At 41.0% G+C, this 27,351-nt stretch overlaps 2 protein-coding genes across 3 annotated transcripts in view; both read left to right on the forward strand.

Moving 5' to 3' along the window:
- Positions 1–27,351, forward strand: part of REEP5 (receptor accessory protein 5) — an 806,416-nt gene that overhangs the window by 549,861 nt on the left and 229,204 nt on the right. The window lies entirely within an intron of this gene.
- The window catches only part of MCC (MCC regulator of WNT signaling pathway), a 475,168-nt gene that overhangs the window by 355,854 nt on the left and 91,963 nt on the right, over positions 1–27,351 (forward strand). For both annotated transcript variants that reach the window (XM_050793047.1, XM_050793048.1), the window contains 2 exons: positions 2,073–2,215; positions 23,051–23,193. In XM_050793047.1, the coding sequence (XP_050649004.1) occupies positions 2,073–2,215; positions 23,051–23,193 (286 nt within the window). The remainder of the gene's footprint in view (positions 1–2,072; positions 2,216–23,050; positions 23,194–27,351) is intronic.

The following is a 27,351-nucleotide window of genomic DNA, read 5'->3' on the forward strand; positions in this document are numbered from 1 at the left end:
TTGATAGAAATTGCCTTTGAGATCCTGTCATTTTGTAGACTTCTCCTGTTCCTGAAGTATGTAGGTCATGGATGAGAAAGGCCTAACTTCATGGAAAGAGTGTCTGTGGCTGGTTACGGCATCTTTGTTTAGGAAAGCTTCCACTAGATGTGCCTCTCACTCGACCTTGATCCTTGCCTCTGTTCCCACTTATTTTTTGTGTGCTTGACCTTGAGTGGAGGTTATTTGATGTTTCAGGTTGTCACTAAGAGTAGTAGTTCACGGGAGTATTTTCCTGAAAGTAACTATCCCTCTACGGCTGTGATAAAGCATTCAACAACCTTCTTGCCTCCAATCTTGTTTCTGGAGCTCTAAGGTAACCCCCAGGAAGTTACATAAATACTGATCCAGCTGTTGTTGAGGTGCGGGCCCTACCATGATTGATACCAAAGTATTTGTCAGACTTCTTCATTGAACACTTCTGTTTCAGTATTGAGTTAGGCTTAGTATAATGTTCAGTTTATCGTTGAAAGCCTTTTGTCCCTGTCCTGGGTTATGCCATTGGAAGCTTAGCCGATTTAGGGAGGGACAGGGGAGTTAGCGGGTGAGAAATCCTACTCTTTCCCTGCCTGCCACCAGGCCTGGAGATGCAAACCTGCAATGCTGGAAACACATATGGCTCTTGGCACTGAGAAAACCTTGTTGAAGATGAAAGTAAAGTTCCTCTGGTGACAGGAAGTTAATCAAAGCTGAATGTGGTAGACAAGGACGCAAGCTGGACTACTTGTTCCATCACTGAGGAGTATTTTATTATTATGTAAATGAGATTAAATGCACAGTGACTGGAAGGTATTGAGAACGGTGGAGAAAAGTCAGAGGAGAACAGGCTCCTCAGGATTTAAACTCTGGCTGCAGAAATGTTTTTGTAACTCTGCTGCCTCTTAGTCCATCAAACGCTGAGCAAGGGAAGCTCCTCTGCTTCTTTTTTTTTTTTTTTTTTTTTGAGATGGAGTCTCACTCTGTCGCCCAGGCTGAAGTGCAGTGGCCAGATCTCAGCTCACTGCAAGCTCCACCTTCTGGGTTTACACCATTCTCCTGCCTCAGCCTCCTGAGTAGCTGGGACTACAGGCGCCCGCCACCTCGCCCGGCTACTTTTTTGTATTTTTTAGCAGAGACGGGGTTTCACCGTGTTCGCCAGGATGGTCTCGATCTCCTGACTTCGTGATCCGCCCGTCTCGGCCTCCCAAAGTGCTGGGATTACAGGCTTGAGCCACCGCGCCCGGCCCCCGCTGCCTCTTTTATCACTATTTCTGCTAAGCAGTTTTCATGATGGTGATATATCATCATCCATTCATTCCATAACACTCCTACTTCACCCACAGTAAACCAGGCCATTTGTTGGTGCTAGGCTAAATAATGAAAAACCTAGTCTCTGCCTTCCAGGAGCTTGTAGTCTGGGAGATGATGATATTGGAAAGCATTAAATTTGCTGATAATCTATCCAGATAAGAAGTGGTACTATACCATTTAGGATTGTTTGGTTGAAAAATAGCTGAAACAAACCCTGATAAACTTCAGCAAAGGAGGAGTGAATCAGTAAAAAAAAAAAAAAAAGGAAACTAAACAGCCATAAGAGAACTTGGGAAGGGAGCTGTAGGTAGCAGGAACTAAGAGAGATGCTCTTCAAGGCTCTCTGAATCAACTCCATGCAACCTTACATCCATTTGCTTAAGATTGAAATTCCCTGCAGAAGGTATCTGATGGATCTAGCTTGGACCACTTGCCTGTTTCTTGACTATGGGAAAGCGGGGGACTTGGATAGCCCCACTTGGACAGTGTGCAATGGCAAAGGGACTGTTTCCCAAAGAGAGATGGAGTGCTAGAAAGGCAAAGACTCCGGTATCCACCAGGGGAATTATAAAATTTAGCCATTGATATGTTCCCTGGGATTGCCAGCCAATGAGCTGACCTACATTTTATTTGGGGCTTACTCAGTGTTGGCAGTTGTAATGGTTTGAGACCACAAAGCTTGGAATCACCCACCTATAGATGCCTGAATTCATCAGCATTCTGTCCTTTTCCCTTATTCCCAGTGCGAGCAGTCCCACCTCATGAGAGAGCATGAGGATGTCCAGGAGCGAACGACGCTTCGCTATGAGGAGCGCATCACAGAGCTCCACAGCGTCATTGCGGAGCTCAACAAGAAGATAGACCGTCTGCAAGGCACCACCATCAGGTACACGGCTCCAGTCGGCTTTCACTCTGCCCCTCCTGCTAGACCCTCCATCTTGGAGCTGAAGTAGCCCCAACTATTAATATTTTAACTCCAAGACCGAAGTTCTAGTTTATAGATTATAAACTAGATTATAATGATGTTTTCTTTGTATCTAAGGCTTTCGAAGTGTATATTGCTCTTAGCTTTGTTAATCATGTGCTTTCACCTCCCTTTTTCTGTTCTGATTTGGGTCCTTAAAATAACCCTGGAAAGCAGTCAAGGTGGGGGTTGTGGTCCTCAGTTCATTGATAAGGGTATGAAATCAGAAGTTGAGTGAAATGCTTTAGTGATGAGTTCTAAATGGAGCCCCTTCCATCTTAGAGACCAGCGTCCCTGCTGCCCCTTTTATTCACTGGGTGGATGCTAAATGTGCAAGCTATGTCCCTTCCTTGGAGATTTTGAGAGATTTATGAATGTAGCTTATAACTAAGCATTATGTAGGCTTCTAGATAATCTGATTATATTTTGAGCTTACCTCAAATTGCTCTACCAACATGGATTTATCCTCTTACCGAACTCATAAGGCAGGGGGCAAGATTTGACCCATCATTTTACTGGTGAAAAAGCTGGGGCTTAAAGAGAGTGACTGCCTTGTAGTTAAAATTAGCAGAGGATAGAGGTGGGTCAGAACCCAGAATATCTCTGCTTTTACTGAATTTTCTCTTCATAACAATAACTGGTAGGGATTCTGCCTTCCTTACTTATAAATCACTTGGACCCTAAGTCTCCTGCCACAGTGATTAGTTGGTTGTATCTGCCCTGTTTCTCAGAGGAGAGGTTTGCTTTAAATGACTTCCTGAGCCGTGGATGAGAGCATTTTCATGTTCCTGGCGATGCTCAGGGAACAGCCTGAGGACAGCAAACGGCTGGCACCTACCTTTTTGGAGAAAGAGTGCTTTGTTCACCGAATGCTTACACAAGCCACAATTTTAAAACAGTTTCAGAGGCAGCTACTTTAAACTCTCCTTCTAGAAGTCAGAGGAAACTTTGGATGCATGTTGTTCCAACACCGAGAGTCATAGTAATGACAGGGCTTCTTGATGAGGCTACTAATGGGCATCTGTTTTCTGGGCAAAATTGTGGAAAAATTTGCACTGAGCAGGAGCCACACAATAAACTGCATATTCTAATTTAGAACCTCAAGGCTTTTAAATTGTATATTGGTCTTCAGAGTGATCGTAGGTTAGAAGTACATGAGCAGAGAAGAATTTTTAGCCCAAAAGAATGATTGTAGCAGATTTAAAGGAGCCTGACGTAGGACACTGGCAAATTTGTGATTTTTATTAATACATGTTGCACTTTTAAACAGTTGAGAAAGTGAAAGCAAATGAGCTCAGTAAGTTGTGAAAAATACAAAATGTGAAAAAATACACATCACCTAGAAATCTTAATTTGAAGATGTTTAAATTGAATATAATGACCAAACTGCTTCACTTTGAAATGCAGTGAACTTTTTGAATACAAACATTTATTGGTGCCTTTAATTTAAAGGAAGACTACATCTGTGGAGATGTCATATTAAATTCTGCCAGTCTGTGTTGTTTAATGAGCTGGCCCCTCCTTGAGGGGATTCCCTGCAAGGCTGGAAGATGCGTAGACATGTAGACCAATGAGACCATGTCTCTTCTTGTCCTCTGAGCTCCTGAGGCTTAGGCATCTCCCCAGCCCTCAGCACTCCAGCAAATTGGTTTGGCCTCTGAATTATTCAGGGTTCTCCAGAGAGACAGAAACCAATAGAACATAGAGACAGATATATATCTATAAAGATATGAAAGGGGATTTATTAGGAAGATTGACTCATGCAATTATGGAGTCTGAGAAGTTTCACAGCAGGCTGCCTGCAAGCTTGAGACCCTGGGATGCTAGCAGCATGACTCCGTCCACGTTTGAAAACCTCAGAACTAGAGAAGCTGATGGTGTAATTCTCAGTCCAAGCCAAAGGCTTGAAAACCTGGGGGAATGCAAGTGCAGGTCCTGGAGTCCAAAGGCTGGAGAGCCAGGAGTTCTGATGTCCAAGGGCAGGAGAAGAGTATTCCACCTCCCGGAAGAGGGAGAGTAAATTTGTCTTTTCTCTTCCTTTTTTGTTCTATCCAGACCCCCAGCCAGTTGGATGGTGCCCACATACACGAAGGGTGGATCTTCCCCCTCAGTCCAACAACTCACACACCAGTCTCCTCTGGAAGCACCCTCACACACACACACCTAGAAATAACGCTTTAACATTTCTCTCAGGCATTCCTTAATCCAGTCAAGTTGACGCCTAAAATTAGCCATCACAGTCCTCAGCTCTTAATATGCTATGATGGGCCAAATGCAGTAGGAACTAGGCACCGTGGATGAACTCTTAACTACCCTAGCATACCCAGGGTCTACAGAATTGCTTGTCATACTGGACAGACAGAGTGGTAGTACCATTATAGACTTAGGTGTCACTTAAATCTGGCCTCAGTTAAGAATTTATTGAAGAGGCTAAAAATCTTTATTAAGGGCATAGTTTGTATAACCTATGATATATCCACACTTAAGCTATACTGAATTGCTTGAGGAAAGAAAATGACAATCTCATAGTTTTCTATTTTTATCTCAGGTCACAATCAAAGCATCAGGCACCTTCTGTGACTGCCCTAGAACACTCTCCCATCCCTTATAGTCACAGTGCTAATGTAGCCAAAAACCAGATACTGCAGGTTGCAGAATTCTAATGTGAGTTGAATTCATAGCCACATCAGATCTTTTAAGTGAAGATTAAGCATTGGTAGGAAAAGGTGAAATTGTGAGAATTTGTAGGGTTCATTTGGGTAGACTCACATACATTCACATACCTAGAAACTACAAATTCCACTGAGCATGCCTTCCTACAGAAACAATTCTCCCTCCTCATCCAGTAAAGCAAGTCCTATCTTGCTTGGAGACTCTATTTCATGCCAGGTAGGAGGTGGCAAATATAGTCATGTCCCATTTCTACTTCGTTCATCTTTATCTTTAGGCCTAAAAGTGGTCAAATGTCATCATGTCCCAAAGAGATAAGTAGAAAATCCGACTTGGAAAGATACAAGTAAAGCACCGGAAGATTTATAAGATTCCATTAATTTACATTTAATAAAACTTGGGGAAGTTGTATGTTCCTTAGAGATGCTGGATAGACCTTTGATGCATAGTTTGCAAATATTTTCTCTCATTCTGTAAGTTGTCTGTTTACTCTGATAGTTTCTTTTGCTGTACAGAAGCTCTTAAGCTTCATTAGATCCCACTTGTCAATGTTTGTTTTTTTGCTGTTGCTTTTTGTGTCTCTGTGCAGTGGTGCATACCTATAGTCCCAGCTACTCGGGAGGCTGAGGCAGGAGAATCGCTTGAACCCAGGAGGTGAAGGTTGCATGTGTCTTTATAGTAGAATGATTTATAATCCTTTGGGTATATACCCAGTAATGGGATAGTTAGGTCAAATGGTATTTCTAGTTTTAGATCCTTGAGAAATCACCACACTGTCTTCCACAATGGTTGAACTAATTTACACTCCCACTAACGGTGTAAAAGCATTCCTATTTCTCCACATCCTCTCCAGCATCTATTGTTTCCTGACTTTTTAATGATCGCCATTCTAACTGGCATGAGATGGTATTTTGTTGTGGTTTTGATTTGCATTTCTCTAATGACCAGTGGTGATGAACTTTTTTTCGTATGTTCATATTAATTCATGTGTGAGATTAGGAACTAAGGGTTCTAGACCATGGAGGGAGGAATTCAGTTGGACTGATAATGACTTTATTTATAGGACTTTTCCTGTGAGAGATTCTGGATTCGATATGTTAGGCTCAACAAAGGATTCTACATTAAATTATGTTGAAATGCCAGAACTTTCCTAGTATAATCTAGAAAAAGTTTAGAAGCCTGAGGAGTCAGCAATGTTGACAGGAAGATAATGTCCTTAAAATGGGGTCCTTGGTACCACTGAACAACTACAGTCAAAGTGGGCTTGGTTATTGTATTGGTCAACAAGGTCACAATAGTAGTCAAAAAAGTTTGACCTGCTAGGGATTGTTGTAGTGGCTAATTAAGCATGAGATCTCTAGAACTGATAGAAATGGGCAGCATACTAAAGTTTTACCTGATCATTATAGGCAAACTCTGGTCTGGTGAACAGAGACTTTACTTGTCATCACAACGGATAATCATGGCCTCATCCAATTCACTTACCTGGATACCAGACCAGTTATAGAACCAGAGCCCCCTGGATGAAGGGGAAAATGTATACAATCATGCCACAAGTGAGTGCAGTAAACTTTCCTTTTACCCCTTCAAAGAAAGAGAATGGCAGGTACTTATAGGGAGAGTGTGCAGTGGGGAAAAGAGAGAACCATATTCTGAGGTAGATTACTAGACTTTGAATCTAAACTGAGGAAGCTGGGAAGTCTTAAGATTAAGACACGAGCTAATTTATTTCCCCATTGAGGCTCTGTTCCTGGCTTGCAGATGGCCACTTTCTCACTGTGTCCTCACATGGAGGGAAGAGACAAAGAGGAAGCAAGCTCTCTGCTGTATCTTCATATGAGGGCACCAGTCCCATCATGAGGACCCCACCTTCATGACCTCATCTAAACCTAATTACCTCCTAAAGGCCCTATCTCCAAACACCATCACATTGGATATTAGGGCTTCAACATAAGAATTTTGGCATGGGCCAGGTGTGGTGGCTCATGCCTATAATCCCAGCACTTTGGGAGGCTGAGGCAGACAGATCACTTGAGGACAGGAGTTTGAGATCAACCTGGCCAACACACCCCTGTCTCTACCAAAAAATACAAAAGTTAGCTGGGCGTGGTGGTATGCGCCTATAGTCCCAACTACTTGGGAGGCTGAGGCAGGAGAATTGTTTGAACCCAGGAGGTAGAGGTTGCAGTGAACCAAGGTCGTGCCACTGCACTCCAGCCTGGGTGACAGAGAAAAAAAAAAAGAATTTTGGGACACAATTTAGTGCCTAGGACCTTCTGTGACTACCCTAGAAGACTCTCCCATCCCTTATAGCTACAGGGCTGATGTAGCCAAGGATCAGACACTGCAGGTTGCTGAAAGTCAGGTAATAAGTAGCATTATGGACTCAGTCCAAATCATAGTGGGCCTAGTTATGGCACCATCTGAAAGGTAACCTTTTTCAACGCCCTAGAGATGTGGTAAATGCTCCCAAGTAGCAACAGTATATGGTGCTGTGTTTTGTGGATTGAGAGAGTAGAAGTGGCCCTTCTTATGCATAAACCTAAAAATCCACTTCAAAAGTTTTTGCTTCTGTTACCCTGATACCAAATGCAGACAGGGGCATAATAATAACAACAACAACATCAACAACAACAAAAAAGGACCAACTTCAGGCTAATATCACTAATGAAAATAGAGGTAAAAATCCTCAACAAAATACTAGCAAATCAAATGCAACAGCACAATAAAAAAAGGTCATTCACCGTGATCAAGTGGGATTCATCACAAGGATGCAAATATTGTTCAACATATGCAAATAAATAAACACAATATACCACATTAACAGAATCAAGGGAAAAAAGCATGATTGTTTCAGTAGATGACAGAAAAGAATTTGATAACCATCCCTTTGTGATAAAAACCCTTATCAAAATGAATACAAAAGGAACATATTGATATGGTTTGGCTCTGTGTCCCACCCAAATCTCATCTTGAATTGTAATCCCCACATGTTGAGGGAGGGAGGTGGCTGGATCATGGGGTTGGTTTCTTCCATGCTGTTCTTATGATAGTGAATGAGTTCTGACAAGATCTGATGGTTTTGTGCGTGGTTGACAGTTCCTCCTTCACATGCTTACACTCTCTCCTGCGGCCTTGAGAAGGTGCCTGCTTCCCCTTCCACCATGACTGTAATTTTCTGATACCTTTCCAGCCATGCCCAACTGTGAATCAATTAAACCTCTTTCCTTTCTAAGTTATCCAGTCTCAGGGAAGTTCTTTATAGCAGTGTGAGAACAGACTCATACACATATCTCAAATAAAGGCAACCTATGAAAAACCCATGGCTGATATCATAGCAAAGGGGGAAAAATTGAAGGCCTTTCCTCTAAAGACTGGAACAAGACAAGGATGCCCACTTTCATCACTGTTACTCACTGTAATACAGGACGTCCTGGCTAGAGCAATTCAGAAAGAGAAAGAAATAAAGGGCATCCAAATTGGAAAGGAAGAAGTCAAATTCACCTTGTTCACAGAATTATCCTGTTCACAGATGACATGATCTTATATATAGAAACCCCTAAATACTCCAACAAAAAACTTCCAGAACTGATAAATTCAGTAAAGTTACAGGGTATAAAATCAACATATTAAAATCATTTTAGCATTTCTATGCACCAATAACAATCAGCCAGAGAACCAAATAAGTCAATTCTATTTACAATAGCTAAAAAATCTAAATTTTAGATCTGAAAAGATCTAAATTTTGATTCCTTGAGTGCAGTCCTAGCAGGTAAAAAATAAATAAGTAAAATTGGATTCTTACATAATTCTTACAGCAGCTCCTAAACCAGGAGAGCTACGATTACTCAAAGTCCTCAATCAAGTAATTCTACCTATAGGAATATCAATGCCTGTATGAATCTTATCAGAAGTTGTCTTACACCCATGAGCTGTGCCATCACTAGGTCTATTTTCATTTATTTATTTATTTATTTATATTTTCTTATTTCGGGTCTCTGTTTACACCACTGGGTCTAAAAGCAGACTCCTTCAGGAGTAGAGATTGTGGATTCCTTCATTAAATAAAGAATTCTAACCAGCTGAGATGCTAGCTAAAGAAAATAAGGATTTCCTAGTAGCAGAAGGAAGGAGTAAATATCAACTGTAGCCTGTAACCAGCTATAGCCTGTAATCAGAAGCAATGCTTAGGCTATGCATATTTTCTTGCTTTTATGTATATATGCATGTCCCTTTTTCCTCTTACTTTCTCCTATTTTTTTTTATTATTTATTTATTTTTGAGACACTCTCACTGTATCGCCTGGGCTGGCATGCAGTGGCGCAATCTGGGCTCACTGCAACCTCTGCCTCCTGGGTTCAACCGATTCTCATGCCTACCCCTCCTGAGTAGCTAGGATTACAGGTGTGCACTACCATGCCCAGCTAAGTTTTTGTGTTTTTAGTAGAGACGGGGTTTCACCATGTTGGCCGGGATGGTCTCAAACTCCTGGCCTCAGGTGATCTGCTCACCTTGGCCTCCCAAAGTGCTGGGATTACAGGTGTGAGCCACCATGTCCAGCCTCTCCTATCATTTTATATAGGATGAGTTGGTATTGGTGAAACTCATAATTTAGTAGGTAGGTTACATATCTGGGTGGATTTTAATACCATTTATATATGCCAAGAGTGAAGAATCTGAACACAAAATCAAGAAAGCAATCCTACTTACAGTAGCTACAAAAATTATAAAATACCTAAGAATAAATTTAACCAAAGAAGTAAAAGATCTCTACAAGGAAAATTACAAAACTCTCATTAAAGAAACTGAAAAGGATTCAAACAAATGGAAAGATCCCCATGTTCATGGATTGGAGGAATTAGTATTGTTAACCCATTTGTGCCTAGTGTTCTATTATTGGAACGCTAAGCTTGTGGGAGTTATTTATCTCCTACTGCTCAAGGTCATTGCCAAGGTCTGATTTTTCACACACAAAAAAATTTAAGGCTCCAGCATAAATGAGTTAAAATGTTAGTACTACCCAAAGTGATCTGTAGAGTCAGTGTAATCCCTATCAAAATGCCAATGTCATGGTTCACAGAAATAGAAAAAAAAAAAAATCCTAAAATATATATGGAACTACAAAAAAAAAGAGAGAGAGAAAAAAACCCCAAATAGCCAAAGCCAATCCTGAGCAAAAAGAACAAAGCTGGAAGGATCACACTACTTGAGTTCAAATTATACTACAAAGCTGTGGTAACCAAAACAGCATAGTACTGGCACAAAAGCAGACACATAGACCAATGAAACATAGTAGAGAATCCAGAAATAAATCCACTCATCTACAGTCATCTCATTTTTGACAGAGGCACCAAGAACATACAGTAGGGAAAGAATGGTCTCTTCAATAAATGGTGCTGGGCAAAGTGGATATCCATATGCAGAAGAATGAAACCAGACACCAGTCTCTTGCCATATACAAAAATCAGAACAGATTAAAACCTAAACATAAGACCTGAACTATGAAACTACTCAGAGAAAACATTAAGGAAATGCTCTAGGACATTGAGTCTGGGCAAAGATTTTTTTAGTAAGATCTCAAAAGCATAGGCAATGATAGCAAAACTAGACAAATGGGATTACATGAAACTAAAAAGCTTCCACACAGCAATGGAAATAATGAAAGTGAAAAGAGAAATTACAGAATGGGAGACAATATTTGCACACTGTCCACTGGCAAGGAATGTAAGGAACTCAGTAGCACAAAAAACAAATCTGATTAAAAATGAGCAAAGATCTGAATAGACATTGCTCAAAAGAAGACGTACAGATGGCCAACAGGTAAATGAAAAAGTACTCAAAATCACAGTGAGATATTCTCTCTTCCCAATTAAAATGGTTTCTACCAAAAGCATAAGGAATAATGGATGCTGGCCAGGATATGTAAGAAAGAGGAAGTCTCATACACTCTTGGCAGAAATGTAAATTACTACAACCACTATGTAAGACAGTATGAAGATTCCTCAAAAAACTCAAAATAGAACTACCATATGATCCAGTAATTCCCTTACTGGGTATATATCCAAAAGAAAGGACATCATTATATTGAAGAGATACCTGCATTCCCTTGTTTATTGCAGCACTATTCACAACGGCCAAAATTTGAAATCAGTATCAGTGCCTATCAACAGATGAATGGATGAAGATACATACAATGCAGTATTAACAGCTATAAAAAAAAGAATGAAATCCTCTCACAGCAACATGAACGGAACTGGAGGTTGCTATGTTACATGAAAAAAGCCAGAAAGCACAAAAAGACAAATATCGCATGTTCTTACTCATGTCGGAGCTAAGGAAGTAGATCTCATGAAGACAGAGAGTAGTTTGGTGGTTTTTAGAGGCTGGGAAGGGTAGGCAGGAGAGGGGGATGAAGAGAGGTTGAATAATGGGTACAAAAATAAGGTAGATAGAAGAAGTAAGACCTAGTGTTTGATAATTCAATAGAGTGACTATAATATTTTATATTTCAAAATAGCTAGTAGAGAATAATTTGAATGTTCCCAGCATAAAGAAAAGATAAATGTTGAAGGTAATGGATATCTCAGTTATCTTGACTTGATTATTACACTGTAAAAATGTATGAAAATGTCACAGGTACCCTGAAAATACATATCTATCCTGTATCAGTTAAAAAAAAAAGTTATAGCTTCTTATTTTTGCAACTTTGAGCACTGCTAGTATGAAATCTTAGCGAGTTCTCCATCAGAGAATACAAAAATGATTCAATTGACTGCCACCTGTTTGGCCCTTTGGGACACCCCATGCCACTGAGCCAACAAGCAAAGAAGGAAGTTACTCTACTGGCTGGAGTAACTATCAAGAGGAAATTGGAACACTGAGTACTATGTCTGAATACCTAGGATACCTTCTAGTAATTATCCAGTAGTAAAAGTAGATTAGAACAACCCAATACAGGTCAGGCCAAATACAAGTCAGTCCACTAAGGGCTAGGCCCTTGAGGAATAAAGATTCTGGATTACTTCATTAAGTAAAGAACTCATTCTAACCAGCTGAGATGCTAGCCAAACAAATAAAATATGGATTTCCTAGTAGAGGGAAGTTATAAATATCAACTCTAGCCTCATGACCAGTAGCAGAAAAGATGGCTAGGCTGTGCATATTTTCTTGCTTGTATATGTGTATATGTGTATATATATAAACACACATACACACACACATATGCACTTTTCTTTTTCCTCTTATTTTCTCCTATTATTTCAGATAGGGTGAGTTGGTACTGGTGAAACTCATCATTTAGTAGGTAGGTTACATGATATCTAGGTGGATTTGTCATTGAACTAGAAGAGTGAAGATCGCTTTACTATACTATTGTTAGGAATAATGTTTAAAATTTTAAGGAAATTGAATCCTTGTAAAGTTCCAGTTAATATAAAACTCAAAAAAAGGAAAAAATTATAAATTAAAAAATAAAAAATTAATCAAATTATTTTTTAAAAACCCTTATATCCCACACTATAAATGATGGTACTTTGAATCTCTCATTTTGAAAAGATGAACCTATTTAAATTGAATTGAGGGATGACTACAGAGAAGGTTAGTATCATTGCTATTGCAATTTAGAAATTGTGGTGTGGATAAGAGGGTGCATACAGTTGGTCACTGAGTAGCTAAAGAGGGTAGAGACTATGATAGCTGTTGTCTAGCACTTTGATACCATTCCCACCCCTCTCTTTATCCTCCCCAGAATCAAAGAGGGCCAGGGAACTCTCTCTCAGACTCTCTTACCAGTTGGGTTCTGGATAGAGTTTTAACTGTGCCGATGAAATGCACTCACGTGGGTTTGGAAGGCAGAGGGAGGTGGGAGCTATTCTCCCTCAGCCCATGGTGGTGCAAAGTCAGTAGCAGTTCCTGATCTCTGAGGGGATCACAGCCACAATGGCAAATCTGACAGCTCTTGGTGGCCTCTGCTCACCTCACTTTTCTGCAACCCTTCCAACAATTTTGCAGGCATGGAACTAAGTTAAATCCTTTCCACTTGAAACATGCAGTGCAGTTTGTTTTCCTAACCGAACTCTGCCTAATGCATCCTAAATCCTATCTCCTAGGATTAAACACTAAACACTTTATACATAAGGCCTTCTGAAAAATTTTATTCATGAATAATTTTAAACAAATCTGATCATACAACACGCACTGTTTTGTAATATGTGCTCTTTCTCTTTAAAAAAGCCACTGTTATGAGTGGCTTTTTTTAATGTTAATCTGACTTGGGGAGATTATACAGTGGGATGGGGGAAATGGCAAAATATATCAGTAGCTCACTGGATGTGAAAAGAAAATACAGAAGGATTTCTAAGCAAATTAAACATAAGATCTTTTCTTTCCCAAGGAGGTTATTTTCTTTTCTGTAAGCTACTCTCATAACATCAGCTTCTCACTACCAAGTCTCATGAGTTGTTCATATTCTCTGCTTCATCTCCCCTTTGCTCATTAGCTCACTGCTGCTGTGTGGCTTCTGACTCCAGCAGTTTACCAAAACCCGCTTGCTGTGAACTGACCTGTGGTGCCCCGTTTGCCAAATTCATATATTGAAGCCCTAGCCCCCACTATGATGGTATCTGGAGATGAGGCCTTTGGGAGAGAATCAGGGTTAGATGAAGTCAGAAGAGTGGGGCCCTGTCTTAGTCCCTTTGTGTTGCTAGAAAGGAATATCTGAGGCTGGGTAATTTATAAAGAGAAGAGGTTTGTTTGGCTCACAGTTCTGTAGTCTGTACAAGAAGCATGGCACTGGCATCTGCTTCTGGTGAGGGCTTCAGGCTGCTTCTCCTCATGGCAGAAGGGGAAGGGGAGCCGCCTATGCACAGATCACACGGCCTGAGAGGGAGGATGTGCCAGGCTCTTTCAACAGCTCGCTCTCCAGGGAACTAATAGAGTGAGAACTCACTCACCCACAAGAAAGGGCAACAATTTCCTCATGAGGGATCCACCACCCCCACGACCCAGACACCTCCCACTAGACTCCATCTCCAATATTGGGGATGAAATTTCTACATGAGAGTTGGAAGGGACAATCATTCAAACCACAGCAGGCCCTCAAGAAGGTATATTGCCTTTTTTTTTCTTTTCTTGTTTTTAAATTATACCTAAGTTCTGGGATACACATGCAGAACGTGCAGGTTTGTTACATAGGTATACATGTGCCATGGTGGTTTGCTGCACGCATCATCTACATTAGTTATTTCTCCTAAGGCTATCCCTCACCTTGCCCCCCACCCCCTGACGGCCCCAGTGTGTGATGTTCTCCTCCTTGTGCCCATATGTTCTCATTGTTTAACTCCCACTTATGAGTGAGAACATGCGGTGTTTGGTTTTCTGTTCCTGTGTTAGTTTGCTGAGAATGATGGTTTCCAGCTTCATCCATGTCCCTGCAAAGGACATGAACTCATTCTTTTTTATGGCTGCATAGTATTCCATGGTATATATATGCCACATTTTCTTAATCCAGTCTATCCTTGATGGGCATTTGGGTTGGTTGCAAGTCTTTGCTATTGTGAATAGTGCTGCAATAAACATACATGTGCATGTGTCTTTATAGTAGAATGATTTATAATCCTTTGGGTATGTACCCAGTAATGGGATTGCAGGGTCAAATGTTATTTCTAGTTCTAGATCCTTGAGGAATTGCCACACGGTCTTCCACAATAGTTGAACTAATTTCCACTCCCACCAACAGTGTAAAAGTGCTCCTATTTCTCCACATCCTCTCCAGCATCTGTTGTTTCCTGACTTTTTAATGATCGCTATTCTAACTGGTGTGAGATGGTATCTCATTGTGGTTTTGATTTGCATTTATCTAATGACCAGTGATGATGAGCTTTTTTTCATATGCTTGTTGGTCACATAAATGTCTTCTTTTGAAAAGTGTCTGTTCATATCCTTTGCCCACTTTTTGATGGGGTTGTTTTTTGGTGTATTGCCTTTTAAGAAGAGACACAAGACAGCTTGCATGTATATTCTCTTCCTTCCAGCCATATGGGGACGCAGGGAATAATCAGCCATCTGGAAGCCAGGAAGAGCCCTCACCAGAAAGCAGCCATGCTGGACCTTGATCTTGGAGGATCTAGGCTCCAGAACTGTGAGAAAATAAATTTCTATTGTTTAAGCCACCCTGTCTATGGTATTTTTTTATGGCAGCCTGAGCTGACTAAAACACCTTTCTTGAAAATCACCAATGATTTCTTAAATGAAAAATCCAGCGACCTTTTCTTGTCATTGGTCCCTTTCTATGGCATTGACGCTAAGCCATGTTTCCTTCCTGATGGCACTCTTCTTAAACCTCTAGGACCCTGCAGACTGTAGATCTTCTTTTCCCTCCATGGAATTTGTCCACAGCCTGGGCTCCTATCCTAAACTCTCTCTCTCACATGTTTCACCTCATACAGCAGCAGCCCCAAGGCACAGACCCCTCTATCTCTGTGATCTCAGCATTGGCACTCAACCCTTCTGTTTAATGGGGCTGCAAAATGCCCCCTCATTTGAGGACAGAGAGATAGCATCCCAGAGTCTCTATCTACTGTAATATAATCTGACTGCTAAGATTTCAGGCCTGCACCAGGAGCTTGATGTTTCTCCTGATCTTTGGGCACACAGTTGCCTATGTGTTGTTGGTATCATGTACATCTTGATGTACATGCAGCCAACAACACACAGGCATCTGTTCATCTTCATGTTGTTGCATTTCAAACACTGTAACCAAAACCTCCTTGTCTGCCAGCAAAACATATTGTTCTGATTAATTTACAGTCTAAAAAGTATAGTGCAATGAAATAAAAATAAAACCCATAAAGAAGATGTATTTCTCGTTCCCTGTTTTCCTGTGTGATCTATATCAATCTCTTTTTTTAATATTTGGAAGTTCTTGAATATGGATCTTATATGAGCTCTTGTTAAGACAAAAATGGATTGTTATATTCATAGAAGAGCATTTCAAATCCCATTTGTTCAGTTATTCACCAAAAGATTCATAGATGAGTCTGATCTTCTCTATGCTATCTGAAAAAATAAGGGGAGATAGTATTGAAGAAAGAATGAGGACTTTATTCATCACTTATTTCCTGTACTAGATTCTTTCAGAGAACTAAAAGGAATACATTTCCTTCCAATAGTTTTTAAAAAACAAAAACAAAACAAAACAAAACAAAAACGAAACTTTGTTCTTTAAAAGAAAGCCAGCCATTTAAAGGCAAGTCTACTTTTAATTTAAGAAAGAATGCAGTTCACCCAAAAAACCACCAGGTCAAGTAGGGTGGATTAGTTGGCCACAGCTGACTGACAGCTTGACAGCTGTCAAGGCAGGCAGTTGACCATCTGGGTCTTCTCCACAAATCATTCCGATACAGTGGAAGGCATGAACGTGTACCCAAAATGAGAGAGATAATATGGATAGTGACATGACAGTCTATCAAATGCTGTTGACTCCATAGTATTTTGAGCTTGAAGTCTGGAAAGCATGGTAAGAATTATACTTCCATTGACTTTTCCCTCTTCTGATTAAATAATTTTACCCCTAACCAATAATGAGAAGGAATCTTTAATAAATAATGAAATATCTTTTCCTTCAGTCATGACATTATAGTTGACCCTTTAACAATATGAGGGTTATGGGAGACAACCTAGGCAATATCATTCTGCATGGAGCAAGGGCAAAGATTTTATGACAAAGACACCAAAAGCAATAACAACAAAGCAAAAATTGACGAATGGAATCTGATGAAGCTTAAGAGCTTCTGCATAGCAAAAGAAGCTATCAACAGAGTAAACAGACAACTTACAGAATGGGAGAAAATATTTGCAAACTATGCATCAAGCAAAGGTCTATACAGCATCTATAAGGAACTTAAACAAATTTACAAGAGAAAAACAACCCCATTAAAAAGTAGGCAAAGGACATGAACAGACATTTTTCAAAAGATATACATGCAGCCAAAAAGCATATGAAGAAAAGCTCAATATTGCTGCTCATTAGAGAAATGCAAATGAAAACCACAATGAGACACCATCTCATACCATTCAGAATGGCTACTATTAAAAAGTCAAAAAATAACTGATGCTGGTGAGGTTGCAGAGAAAAGGGAACACTTATACACTGTTGATGGGAGTGTAAATGAGTTCAATCATTGTGGGAAACAGTATGGCGATTCCTCAAAGAGCTAAAAGCAGAACTACCGTTCAGCCCAGCAATCACATTACTGAGTATATGCCAAGAGGAATATGAAGCATTGTATTACAAAGAACACATGCACACAAACGTTCATTGCAGCACTCTTCACCATAGCAAAGACATGGAATGAACCTAAATGCCCATCAATGACGGATTAGATAAAGAAAATGTGGTACGTATATACCGTGGAATACTATGCAGTCATAAAAAATACAAGCTCATGTCTTGTGGGTTAACCTTAGCAAACTAATGCAGAAATAGAAAACAGAATACTGGGTGTGGCAGCTAAATGATAACAAATGGACATAACGAGGGGAACAACAGACATTGGGGCCTACTTGTAGGTGGAGGGTGGGAGGAAAGAGAGGAGCAGAAAAGATAACCATTGGGTACTGGGCTGGGTGATGAAATAATCTGTACAACAAGCCCCCATGACACAAGTTTACCTGCGTAACAAACGTTCACGTGTACTCATGAACCTAAAGTAAGAGTTAAAAAAGTCCCAACAATATGAGGGATAATGGCACCAACCCCTACACTGTGGAGTTAAAAATCCAGATATAACTCGTGACTCACCAAAACCTTAACTACTAATAATCTACTGTTAACCTGACAAAAACAAGAAATGGGGAAAGGATTCCCTATTTAATAAATGGTGCTGGGAAAATTGGTTAGCCATAAGTAGAAAGCTGAAACTGGATCCTTTCCTTACTCCTCATACGAAAATTAATTCAAGATGGATTAGAGACTTAAATATTAGACCTAAAACCATAAAAACCCTAGAGGAAAACCTAGGTAATACCATTCAGGACATAGGCATGGGCAAGGACTTCACGTCTAAAACACCACAAGCAACAGCAACAAAAGCCAAAATTGACAAATGGGATCTAATTAAACTAAAGAGCTTCTGCACAGCAAAAGAAACTATCATCGGAGTGAACAGGCAACCTACAGAATGGGAGAAAATGTTTGCAATCTACTCATCTGACAAAGGGCTAATATCCAGAACCTATAAAGAACTCAATCAAATTTACAAGAAAAAAACACACAACCCCATCAAAAAGGGGCAAAGGATATGAACAGACACTTCTCAAAAGAAGACATTCATACAGCCAACAGACACATGAAGAAATGCTCATCATCACTCACCATCAGAGAAATGCAAATCAAAACCACAATGAGATACCATCTCACACCAGTTAGAATGGTGATCATTAAAAAATCAGGAAACAACAGGTGCTGGAGAGGATGTGGAGAAATAGGAACACTTTTACACTGTTGGTAGGACTGTAAACTAGTTCAACCATTGTGGAAAACAGTGTGGTGATTCCTCAAGGATCTAGAACTAGAAATACCATTTGACCCAGCCATCCCATTACTGGGGATATATATACCCAAAGGATTATAAGTCATGCTGCTATAAAGACACATGCACACGTATGTTTATTGTGGCACTATTCACAAACAATAGCAAAGACTTGGAATCAACCCAAATGTCCATCAGTGACAGACTGGATTAAGAAAATGTGGCACATATACACCATGGAATACTATGCAGCCATAAAAAAGGATGAGCTCGTGTCCTTTGCAGGGACATGGATGCAGCTGGAAACCATCATTTTCAGCAAACTATCGCAAGAACAGAAAACCAAACACCGCATGTTCTCACTCATAGGTGGGAATTGAACAATGAGATCACTTGGACACAGGAAGGGTAACATCACACACTGGGGTCCTATTGTGGGGAGGGGGGATAGCGTTAGGAGATATACCTAATGTAAATGACGAGTTAATGAGTGCAGCACACCAATATGGCACATGTATACATATGTAACACACCTGCATGTTGTGTACATGTACCCTAGAACTTAAAGTATAATAATAAAAAAAAGTCTACTGTTGACTTGAAGCCTTACAGATAACATAAGCAGTCAGTTAACACATAGACTAGTATCTATTAGGTTGTGTGAAAGCAGTTGCGGTTTTTTCCATTACTTTCAAAAGCAAAACCACAATTACTTTTGCATCAACCTAATGTATATATTTCATGTATTTATGACATATCTTAAATTTTTTTTTTGTATTTCTAGGCTACACGATTCATCTGAGGTTTTTTCAAGTTGTCACAAATTTCCAAAAAATTTTCAAATACATTTATTGAAAGAAAATTTGCGTATAAATGGATTAATGCAGCTCAAATCCATGTTGTTCAAGAGTCAACTACATAGTGTCCCATTGGTGTGAAATTTAGGAATTAGGCTGTGCTAGTAGTTGCATAATCTTAGGTAAGTTGCCTCTCGAAGCCCCATTTGTCTTGTTTGTAAAATAAAGGTAGTGGTCCTGGCTAAAACAGTCTTTAAAATCCCTTCCAGTCTGCCAGCCTGTGACTTTTCTGCCACTGCTGGTCGTTACATAGGCAAGTGTACAATCTAATGCCTGCCTCCTTAGGAGCATTTGTTATGTTGTTTAAACTAGGAGCAAGCATTAATCGTCGCATCTCTTAAAGCAGCTTGGAAGCACTTCCCAGACACTTCTAAGTGAATGAAAGAATATGCATTTGGAATCCTGTGAGTTGACCCTTTATGTTCCAAGGAGAGACACCTGAGAACTTTGTCATTCCATGATTATAAACCTACCACTACAGAGTGTCACTTTCAACATTTATCATTTTATCAGAGCTGCTATTTTTCTGGTTTCAAATGGCCACTTTTTTTTCCGTGTTTTTACATTTTCCTCTTTTCATCACCAGCATTAGCAGTTGGTGTTTTTTTGGGGAGGCATTTTTTTCCCCAAAGAAATAAGTTATTGCTTGAGAAGAATGCCTGTATATACAACAAACAAGTCATCTTCAGATGCTGTTGTGCTGTGTCATTAGCCACACAGCCTCACCAGGCGTCCCCAAGGCTGTGCAGAGCCACTGCAGAAGCACAACTCAAAACCTCGTCTTTGCAAAACTGACAGGGACTCTTAGTGTGTTTTACTTACTCCTTTGCTCTTGATGGAACAGTGCTCCTGAATGGTAGAGAAGACCCCCGGTCATCAGTGTGCCATGCGTACTGCAATCACAAATCGAGTTAGTTTACAATTTGTCATTTCCCGGTCCCAGGTTCCAGCCTCCTTTCAGGAATGATGCCAATGAGAGATAAGGATATGCAGCTCCATGATTTTTTACGAAAGTCAGTGGGAGACCCAACGGGGCTGCATGAACTTTGTAATATTTAAGCTCAGTTTAACCTTTTTATACCTCATTCTTTGTGGCACAAGATCTTCCCTGTTCTCACAAGGTAGCTTTCCACCTCTAATGACTATTACTTTGTTGGCATGTGTTGTTTTAGTTCTAGAATACTTACAATGATTACCATAGCTGGAATGCATTTCTCCTCTTCTCATTTTATCTGTTTCCACACAAGATCTTGGCAACATTTATTCCTTCCCCTGAATTCCTAGACTTTCCACATTGTATTTTTATTTCTTCCATCTAACCCTGATTATTTGCATCCTCTGGTGCAATATGTTTTCCTTTTGCTCAAACTGCCCAGTCAACAAGTAGTCTGAGTGCCTCTCCATCCTTATGTTTCCATCCTGTGCCATATTTTGGTTTCAGCCATAGTGAACCACTTGTTCCCCTCCAAGTTCTGCACATTTGCAGCTCCTCTGAGCCTTTGCCTGTGCTATTCCACACATGTGACCTAACTGAAATCTACTTGCCTTGAGACTCATCTTGAGTGCTTCTCCACCCAGGAGGTCTTCTCTGGTCACTCCCCACTGGCAGCCCCAGATATTCCACCTGTGTTCACCCACAGCATCCTTCTTGGGTTGTGAACATCTTTGTCTCCTTGAAGACAGAATCTGTGCAGTGTTTGTGGTCCTGTCTTTGTTTTGGTGCTCAAATACATTGAATGGGAATTTTTAGTTTGCATGTTGTGACACAGAAAACCTACTGCCTAATGTAATACGGTTCTCCTTCAGACTGTGCTCTGACCTCAGTAGGGAATGTTTCTACAATAACAGCTTCCCTTTCCCACACCTTCTCAATTCACTCCTTTATAAAGTTCATCCTAGTAATCTCTAGAAGTAATTCTGTACAAAGCAGGAGATTTGGCAGGAACTGTATACTTTCGAATCTGGCAAGCCAGGAGGGTTTAAGGTGGCTATTAAAGATTTTACAAATGCCATTTATACCAAAGAAACAGCAGTAGCATTTATCATTTGCTTTCTTGGCTGCAAAAAAGTCTCGGCTGAGCCAAAGCTGATTACGTTGGCCATGCAAGCAAGGTAATTTATTCATCATACACAAAATCTCCCCTTAACTAAAATCTGAATTTTAAGTGCTGACTGAAAGGAGAGCTAATGTATCTATCAGTGCACAATCGTCCCGTAGACCAAAAAGGCACTTAAGAGTACTTTTTAATCGTTTTCTTTCCTAAACCTAATTATTGTTGACTTTTGCTTGCAGATGTCTAATAATTAACTTATTCATAGAACATTAGTCTGTATTTTTTTTTTTTTTGTCTTCACCACTCTCTAATTCATATTTTGCATGTTGTGGGGCTTTATATCTACATAAAGCTTTTCCAGATTTCTGGGTAGCTTTTATTAACAATACCTTATAAAACACAGGCTCAGCTGAATCCCTTTCCTGGGAGAAATTTGATATCTTGAGAGAACCAAGATTTCTGTTCTTCACCTTTCTCTGATTTATAGATGTGTCTCCCGCTTGCCTCCCTAAACTCTAAAGATCACCACTCATCATCTTGGTCCACCCACAATCCAACACTGTAGACTTTCTTCTCTGGTTGTTGACAACTTAAAATGAATGCCAAGCTGAGATTTCTCCGATTCCTAGCTTTCTTCACAGACAACCTGCCCTTGAGGCTGAGCAGACCTAAGTGGGCATTCCACTCCCAGTTAAATCCCCTGACAGTTTCCCCTACTTGTTTACTTGCAAAATAGATCCTTCAAAGAGGTTTAATTTTGCTGTCTCCATCCCTGTGTCCAATGTATGTGTGGTGGTGGTAGTGTGGGAAGGGGACACTGCACGTGCTCTGAAATACATACTGCAATTTTAAGTTTCTCAGCTTGCTGATAGTACAATGAAGAGACCAGAGGTTGAGGGACCCCTGAAGGGCTGAGAATAGGTAGATGTGTGTATACAAATAAAACACGATGGGGTTTAAATGTTGTCTTCTTGTTAGCAAGTGCAAATTAAAGGAAATAGGCCACTGAGTGGTGTTGTTTCATTCAGTGTTCCGTTTTCTCCTCATTGCATCCTCTCTTCCCACCCCCTAATTCTACCTCCTTTCTTTGGGAAGTTAGCCTCGTCTTTCTTGGGCATGCTGATCCATATATCTTTCCAAAATGTCTAGTTTGATCTGCACAGATGAGGTGCTGGTTTCTCAGTAGCTCCAACCCCATCTCCAACCTCCAGCCTCCTTCAAGAAGGAAGCTCCTGTGGGCCCTCCACGTGGTAGGGCATGCCGTTGCTGTGTGCTAGACTCTTAGTTATTTGGTTCAATAGTAGCCTCAGTGCTAGCAGTCTTAGTTCTTTTTCCCCTCGGAATTTGAGGAGGTGAAGAAATCTCGTTTCTTCAGGAATCTTTAGAGGGGAAGAGTTTCTGCAGGCTGATAGATGAATCTCGTTCGGTACATGGGTATGTTATGTGGACGCAGAAGTAACCTTTCAGCTTCACTCGCTGACCATAGGTGTGACCATCTATTTGGGCTGGGAGAAATCCTGGTCCATGTGGCCTGGGGGAGAAATCTATTTTCTCTCTGAATGTCTTTTTCTTGTCCTTAAAAGACATATTCTCTAGGGGTTGTCTTAAATCCTCTGTCAGTGGTAGCCAACTCTCCTTTTTTCTCAGGGAGGAAGATGAGTACTCAGAACTGCGATCAGAACTCAGCCAGAGCCAACACGAGGTCAACGAGGACTCTCGAAGCATGGACCAAGACCAGACCTCTGTCTCTATCCCCGAAAACCAGTCTACCATGGTCACTGCTGACATGGGTGAGTCTGCCTGTCGTTACCACCAACCCAGAGTTTGGTTTCTGGATTGTAATAGAAATTTTAGAAATGTGAGGCAGCCTGAATGAAAATTTAATTTTTCAAGGAGTTTACTGAGTGGATGAAGTCACATGTATTTCAGTCCCTTACACATTACTTTGTTGGTCAAAATGGAACTGAATCTTTCTGCTCTGATACAATTGTGATTCAAACATAAGTCACTTCTATTTGAAAATTCTGGAAGTAGGGAAGCAGTTTAAAAGGCTATTACAGCATTCCAAATTACAGTAATATCTGAACTATGATGGTGGGAATGGAAGGGATGGGATGGGGGCCAACACATTGCAGTGGAAGAACCCCAAGAGGTTTTAACAACTACTTGGGTTGGGTAAGAAGGAGGAGTCCAAAATGACTCCAATGTGTTGTTCCTCAGTGACTAAGAGAAGGATCATATATTCCTTAGTAAGGAAGTTTTGTTGAGAAATGAGTTGGGAAATAGTCATATTACGTTTGAGGTTGTAGAGAAATATCCATATGTAAATATCTGGTACGATGTATTTTAAACTGTAGGGTGTGACCTATTGGGTCTTGAAATTATACGAAAAAGTATTTTTAAATGAAAGCTAATAGGAAAGCAAGTGACAGTATTGTTTCATGAAATTTGTTTCTTGCATGTTTGTAGGCAGTAAGTTGCCAAATGAATGTTCTAACTGGGTTGCAGTCAAAATGTTACAAAACCACTGGTCTTGCCTACCTGGATATTTGGAAAGAGATTGAGGTTTAGGGAAGAGGCTTTGAAGTTATCTGGGCTAAAGTGATCCCTGTGGTTCGAAGGGTGTGGAGTCAAAAGAGGGAGGAGCAGCATATCTCAGGACAGACATGTTTACATGTATGGGAGAGAGGGAAGAAGAACCAGGAGAAAGAAGAGTGCATATAGTCAGTTTTCTTGAATTTTATAATGAGTTTTTCTTGGAAGTTAAAATTTTGTTGGGGAGAGGGATTTTAATCAAATATTACATATTTGAGTTTAATTAAAATCCTATAAGTGCTGCAACATTATGGAACACCGTAGTATGAGAGTGTATCCAAAGAAATTTGATTCGGTCTAGGGTTACAAGAAGGCTTCCTCTAGGAAGGAAGGAAGGATCTGGAGGATCAGTAGGAATTAGGCAGGTCAAGGAAGAGAATAGCATCCAGTGAGGGAGAGGAATGCATTTAAGGAGGTGACTGAAGATCATCATGGATGGAGGACACAGAGGTACAAGAGGGGAGCTGGAGAGGTAGGCAGGAGCTAGGCCACGCAGAGTCTTACAGGCCATGCTAGAGACCATGTTTGGTCTTTACCCAAAGATCCACAAGAAGCTACTGAAAGATTTTTTAATAGTGGGGGAAGAGAATGAGATCATCAGATTTGCGTTTTGAATCAATCACTCTGTAGTGTGGAGAAAGAATCCATAGATGAAGAATGAGTTGGGGAGGCTAGCTTGGAAACTGTTGCAGAAGTCTAGATGGGCAAAATTGTTGCTCAGATTAGGGTGGTGGCAGCTGAGATTTAATAAAGACGTAAAATTGGCAAGATTTGCTGAAGGATTGGAAAGCGATTGAAGGTGGAAGGGTGTGTATGCCCCATAAGAGTTTATTTGCACAATAGATGGACAACAGGGCCACTCACCAATAGGGCACATAGGAAATAGGACCCCGTGGTTTTGCTTTGAGTTTTGTTTTGCTTGGGGCAGGAACTATATGATAGGTGGAGATCGTGTGTTCTGTTTGTCCATGGGTTTATAGTGTCTTGAAGTATTTGAGCAGAGATACTTCAGAAGGCAGTAGGTATTCAGATAAAAAAAACCAAGAGGAGAGACCTGGGCTGAAGAAAAGCAGCTGGGAGACATCAGGGTGTTTGCACGTAATAATTGTTGACTCTGTCATTGCCCCATTTGTATCTTACTATCACATTGACATTTTAAATTACATAATAGTATTTATTTGCTTGACTGACTCTCCCACTAAATTCCACTAGGCAGAAGCATGTTTGTTTCATCTCCTAGTATATCTTCAGAGATTATCACAGGGCCTGGCACATAACGTGTTTAAAGATAGTAGTGGGAATGAATGAATGAGGTAATCAACCAATCCACCAGTCAGCCAGCCAAAGATGAAGGAATAAAATGAGGAGAGTGGTATTCTGGAAGCCATTGCGGCAGAAGAGGCTCTAATAAGGAAGGAGCGATCAGTAGTCTGGATTGCATCTAAGGCCAAATAAAATGCATCGAAGCCATTGACAGCTGTATGTTGGTAGCAGCTTAAACCAGGCAGAAGTATCATGAGGAGTGAAGACAATTCCCCCAATTAAACCGAACCGAGACTCTGGGCTTTATGTTACAATACACACAACTCCCTGCAACCAGACCATGCATGTGCCAAGTTCATACCAGCATGCTAAGTTCATACTCACATCCTGACTTCATACAAGCATCATAAATCTCTAACCCTGGCAGCCCCAAGCTTCAGGACTCTGTCTTCCGCCTTAGGCAGCCAGACAGATTTAAACAGCCTGGAAATTGCTAATCATTGTAGAGTGTCAACCCTATACTGATCCCTCTATTCACTTCTCTCAAATTGTATTTTATGGAATTAATAAGTGACCTGCACTCCAACAAAGTTCCATAATTAAATACATTTGGGAAGTGCAGGGATAAACCCACTTACATGGATGTCTTTCCTGTGGGACTTCTTGGACCTCCTGACATGAGGTGGTATCTGTAGCAATGGTCCTCACACAGAAGCCAGCGTCCGCCTGTCGGCGCCACGGGCATCCTCATTTTCCCAAACTATTCTTTTCATTCTGTCCCTCACTTAAAAACACATGGGTTAGTTATAACTGGTGGTAGCCTCTTTCCTGAGAAGACTGAGTTCCTGGAGGGGAGTGACCTTCCCTGCCCAGTGCTGACACGTGTTCTCTGTCCACACATAGAAGCTTTTTTTCTCATTTAGTCAGCAGACTCACTTGGGGCTGTGCTAGGTACTGGGGATAAAAGACAGAATCTGCTGTCAGGTCACTTTGCTCCCACCCTCAAATCCTTCAAGCCTAGAGTTACTTGTAGATTCCCAGCACGCAGCCAACAGGGTGTTCCCTGCTTCTGGCCTCCTCCTTGGCCACTTGTTCTGTTTTTCTTCCAGCTCTAGCCACTCTGGCCTCCTGGCTTCCTGTTCCTCCAGCCTGAGCTGCTTCTCCTGCCCGGGGCTCTGTGCTGGCTGTTCCTTCCGCCTGGAGCCCTCCTTCCTCAGCAGCTGTCTCTGCAAAGGACCCCCGCCCTCCCCTCTAGAGTCATGCCTCATCCCTCACTCTTCTGCAGCCACTCGCCTCCCTTTCCCTGCTTCATTTTCTTTCATAGCATGGAGCACTCCCTGAGGATGGATTGTGTTTATACTCTCTTCCTTGTGTGTTATCAAGCTTTATCTGGCTGTCATGCCAGAGTGCAGGCTCCACGCGGGCAGGGACTTCACCTGCCTAATTGATCAGCATAGCAGTGCCTGCGCATAGGAGATACTCACATACTTGAGCAGCAGTGAATGAACCCCATCCCAAAGCTCACAGTTCTTTGGAGGATGCAGACAGGTCCACAGGGAAGACCTCACAGTGCAGTTAAGACTCCATAGCAGGCCTGCAGTGGCCCTGGTGATAACCTCGGGGAGGAGCGTGGAAGAATGCTTCCCAGAGGTCACAGCCGAGCAGGAATCCGGGGACTGAGTGGGGTCGGAGCCCGTGAGGAGGAGGGTGCACCAGGCAGGGGTAGCTCTGCCAGATCCCCCAGGAGGACAAACACTTGGGCACAACAAGGAGGAGTTCATGAAAGCTGCTCACACAGCGTAGTCGTGTGTTTGTTCAGCGGAACTGGCCGTCTGCCTCTTCTTATTCCTTTGCCATTTTCCAATTAAATTTCTTCAACAGGGAAAAAAGCTTCCATATATAAGCACCATTATAGGAAATCATTTAAAAATAGCCATTTCATTATAGTTGCTATATTTGCAAACCTGCATTAGTAACCCAGAGATTTTCTTGAGCTGCAGAATTTGCTGCAGTGTATTTGCTGATCTCCAAAGATAATAGGACTAAGTCCAACCTATTCGCTTCATCAAAATACACTTTCTTTTGTTTTC

The sequence above is a fragment of the Macaca thibetana genome, chromosome 6, assembly GCF_024542745.1.
Source record: "Macaca thibetana thibetana isolate TM-01 chromosome 6, ASM2454274v1, whole genome shotgun sequence".
NCBI classification, from domain to species: Eukaryota; Metazoa; Chordata; class Mammalia; order Primates; family Cercopithecidae; genus Macaca; species Macaca thibetana.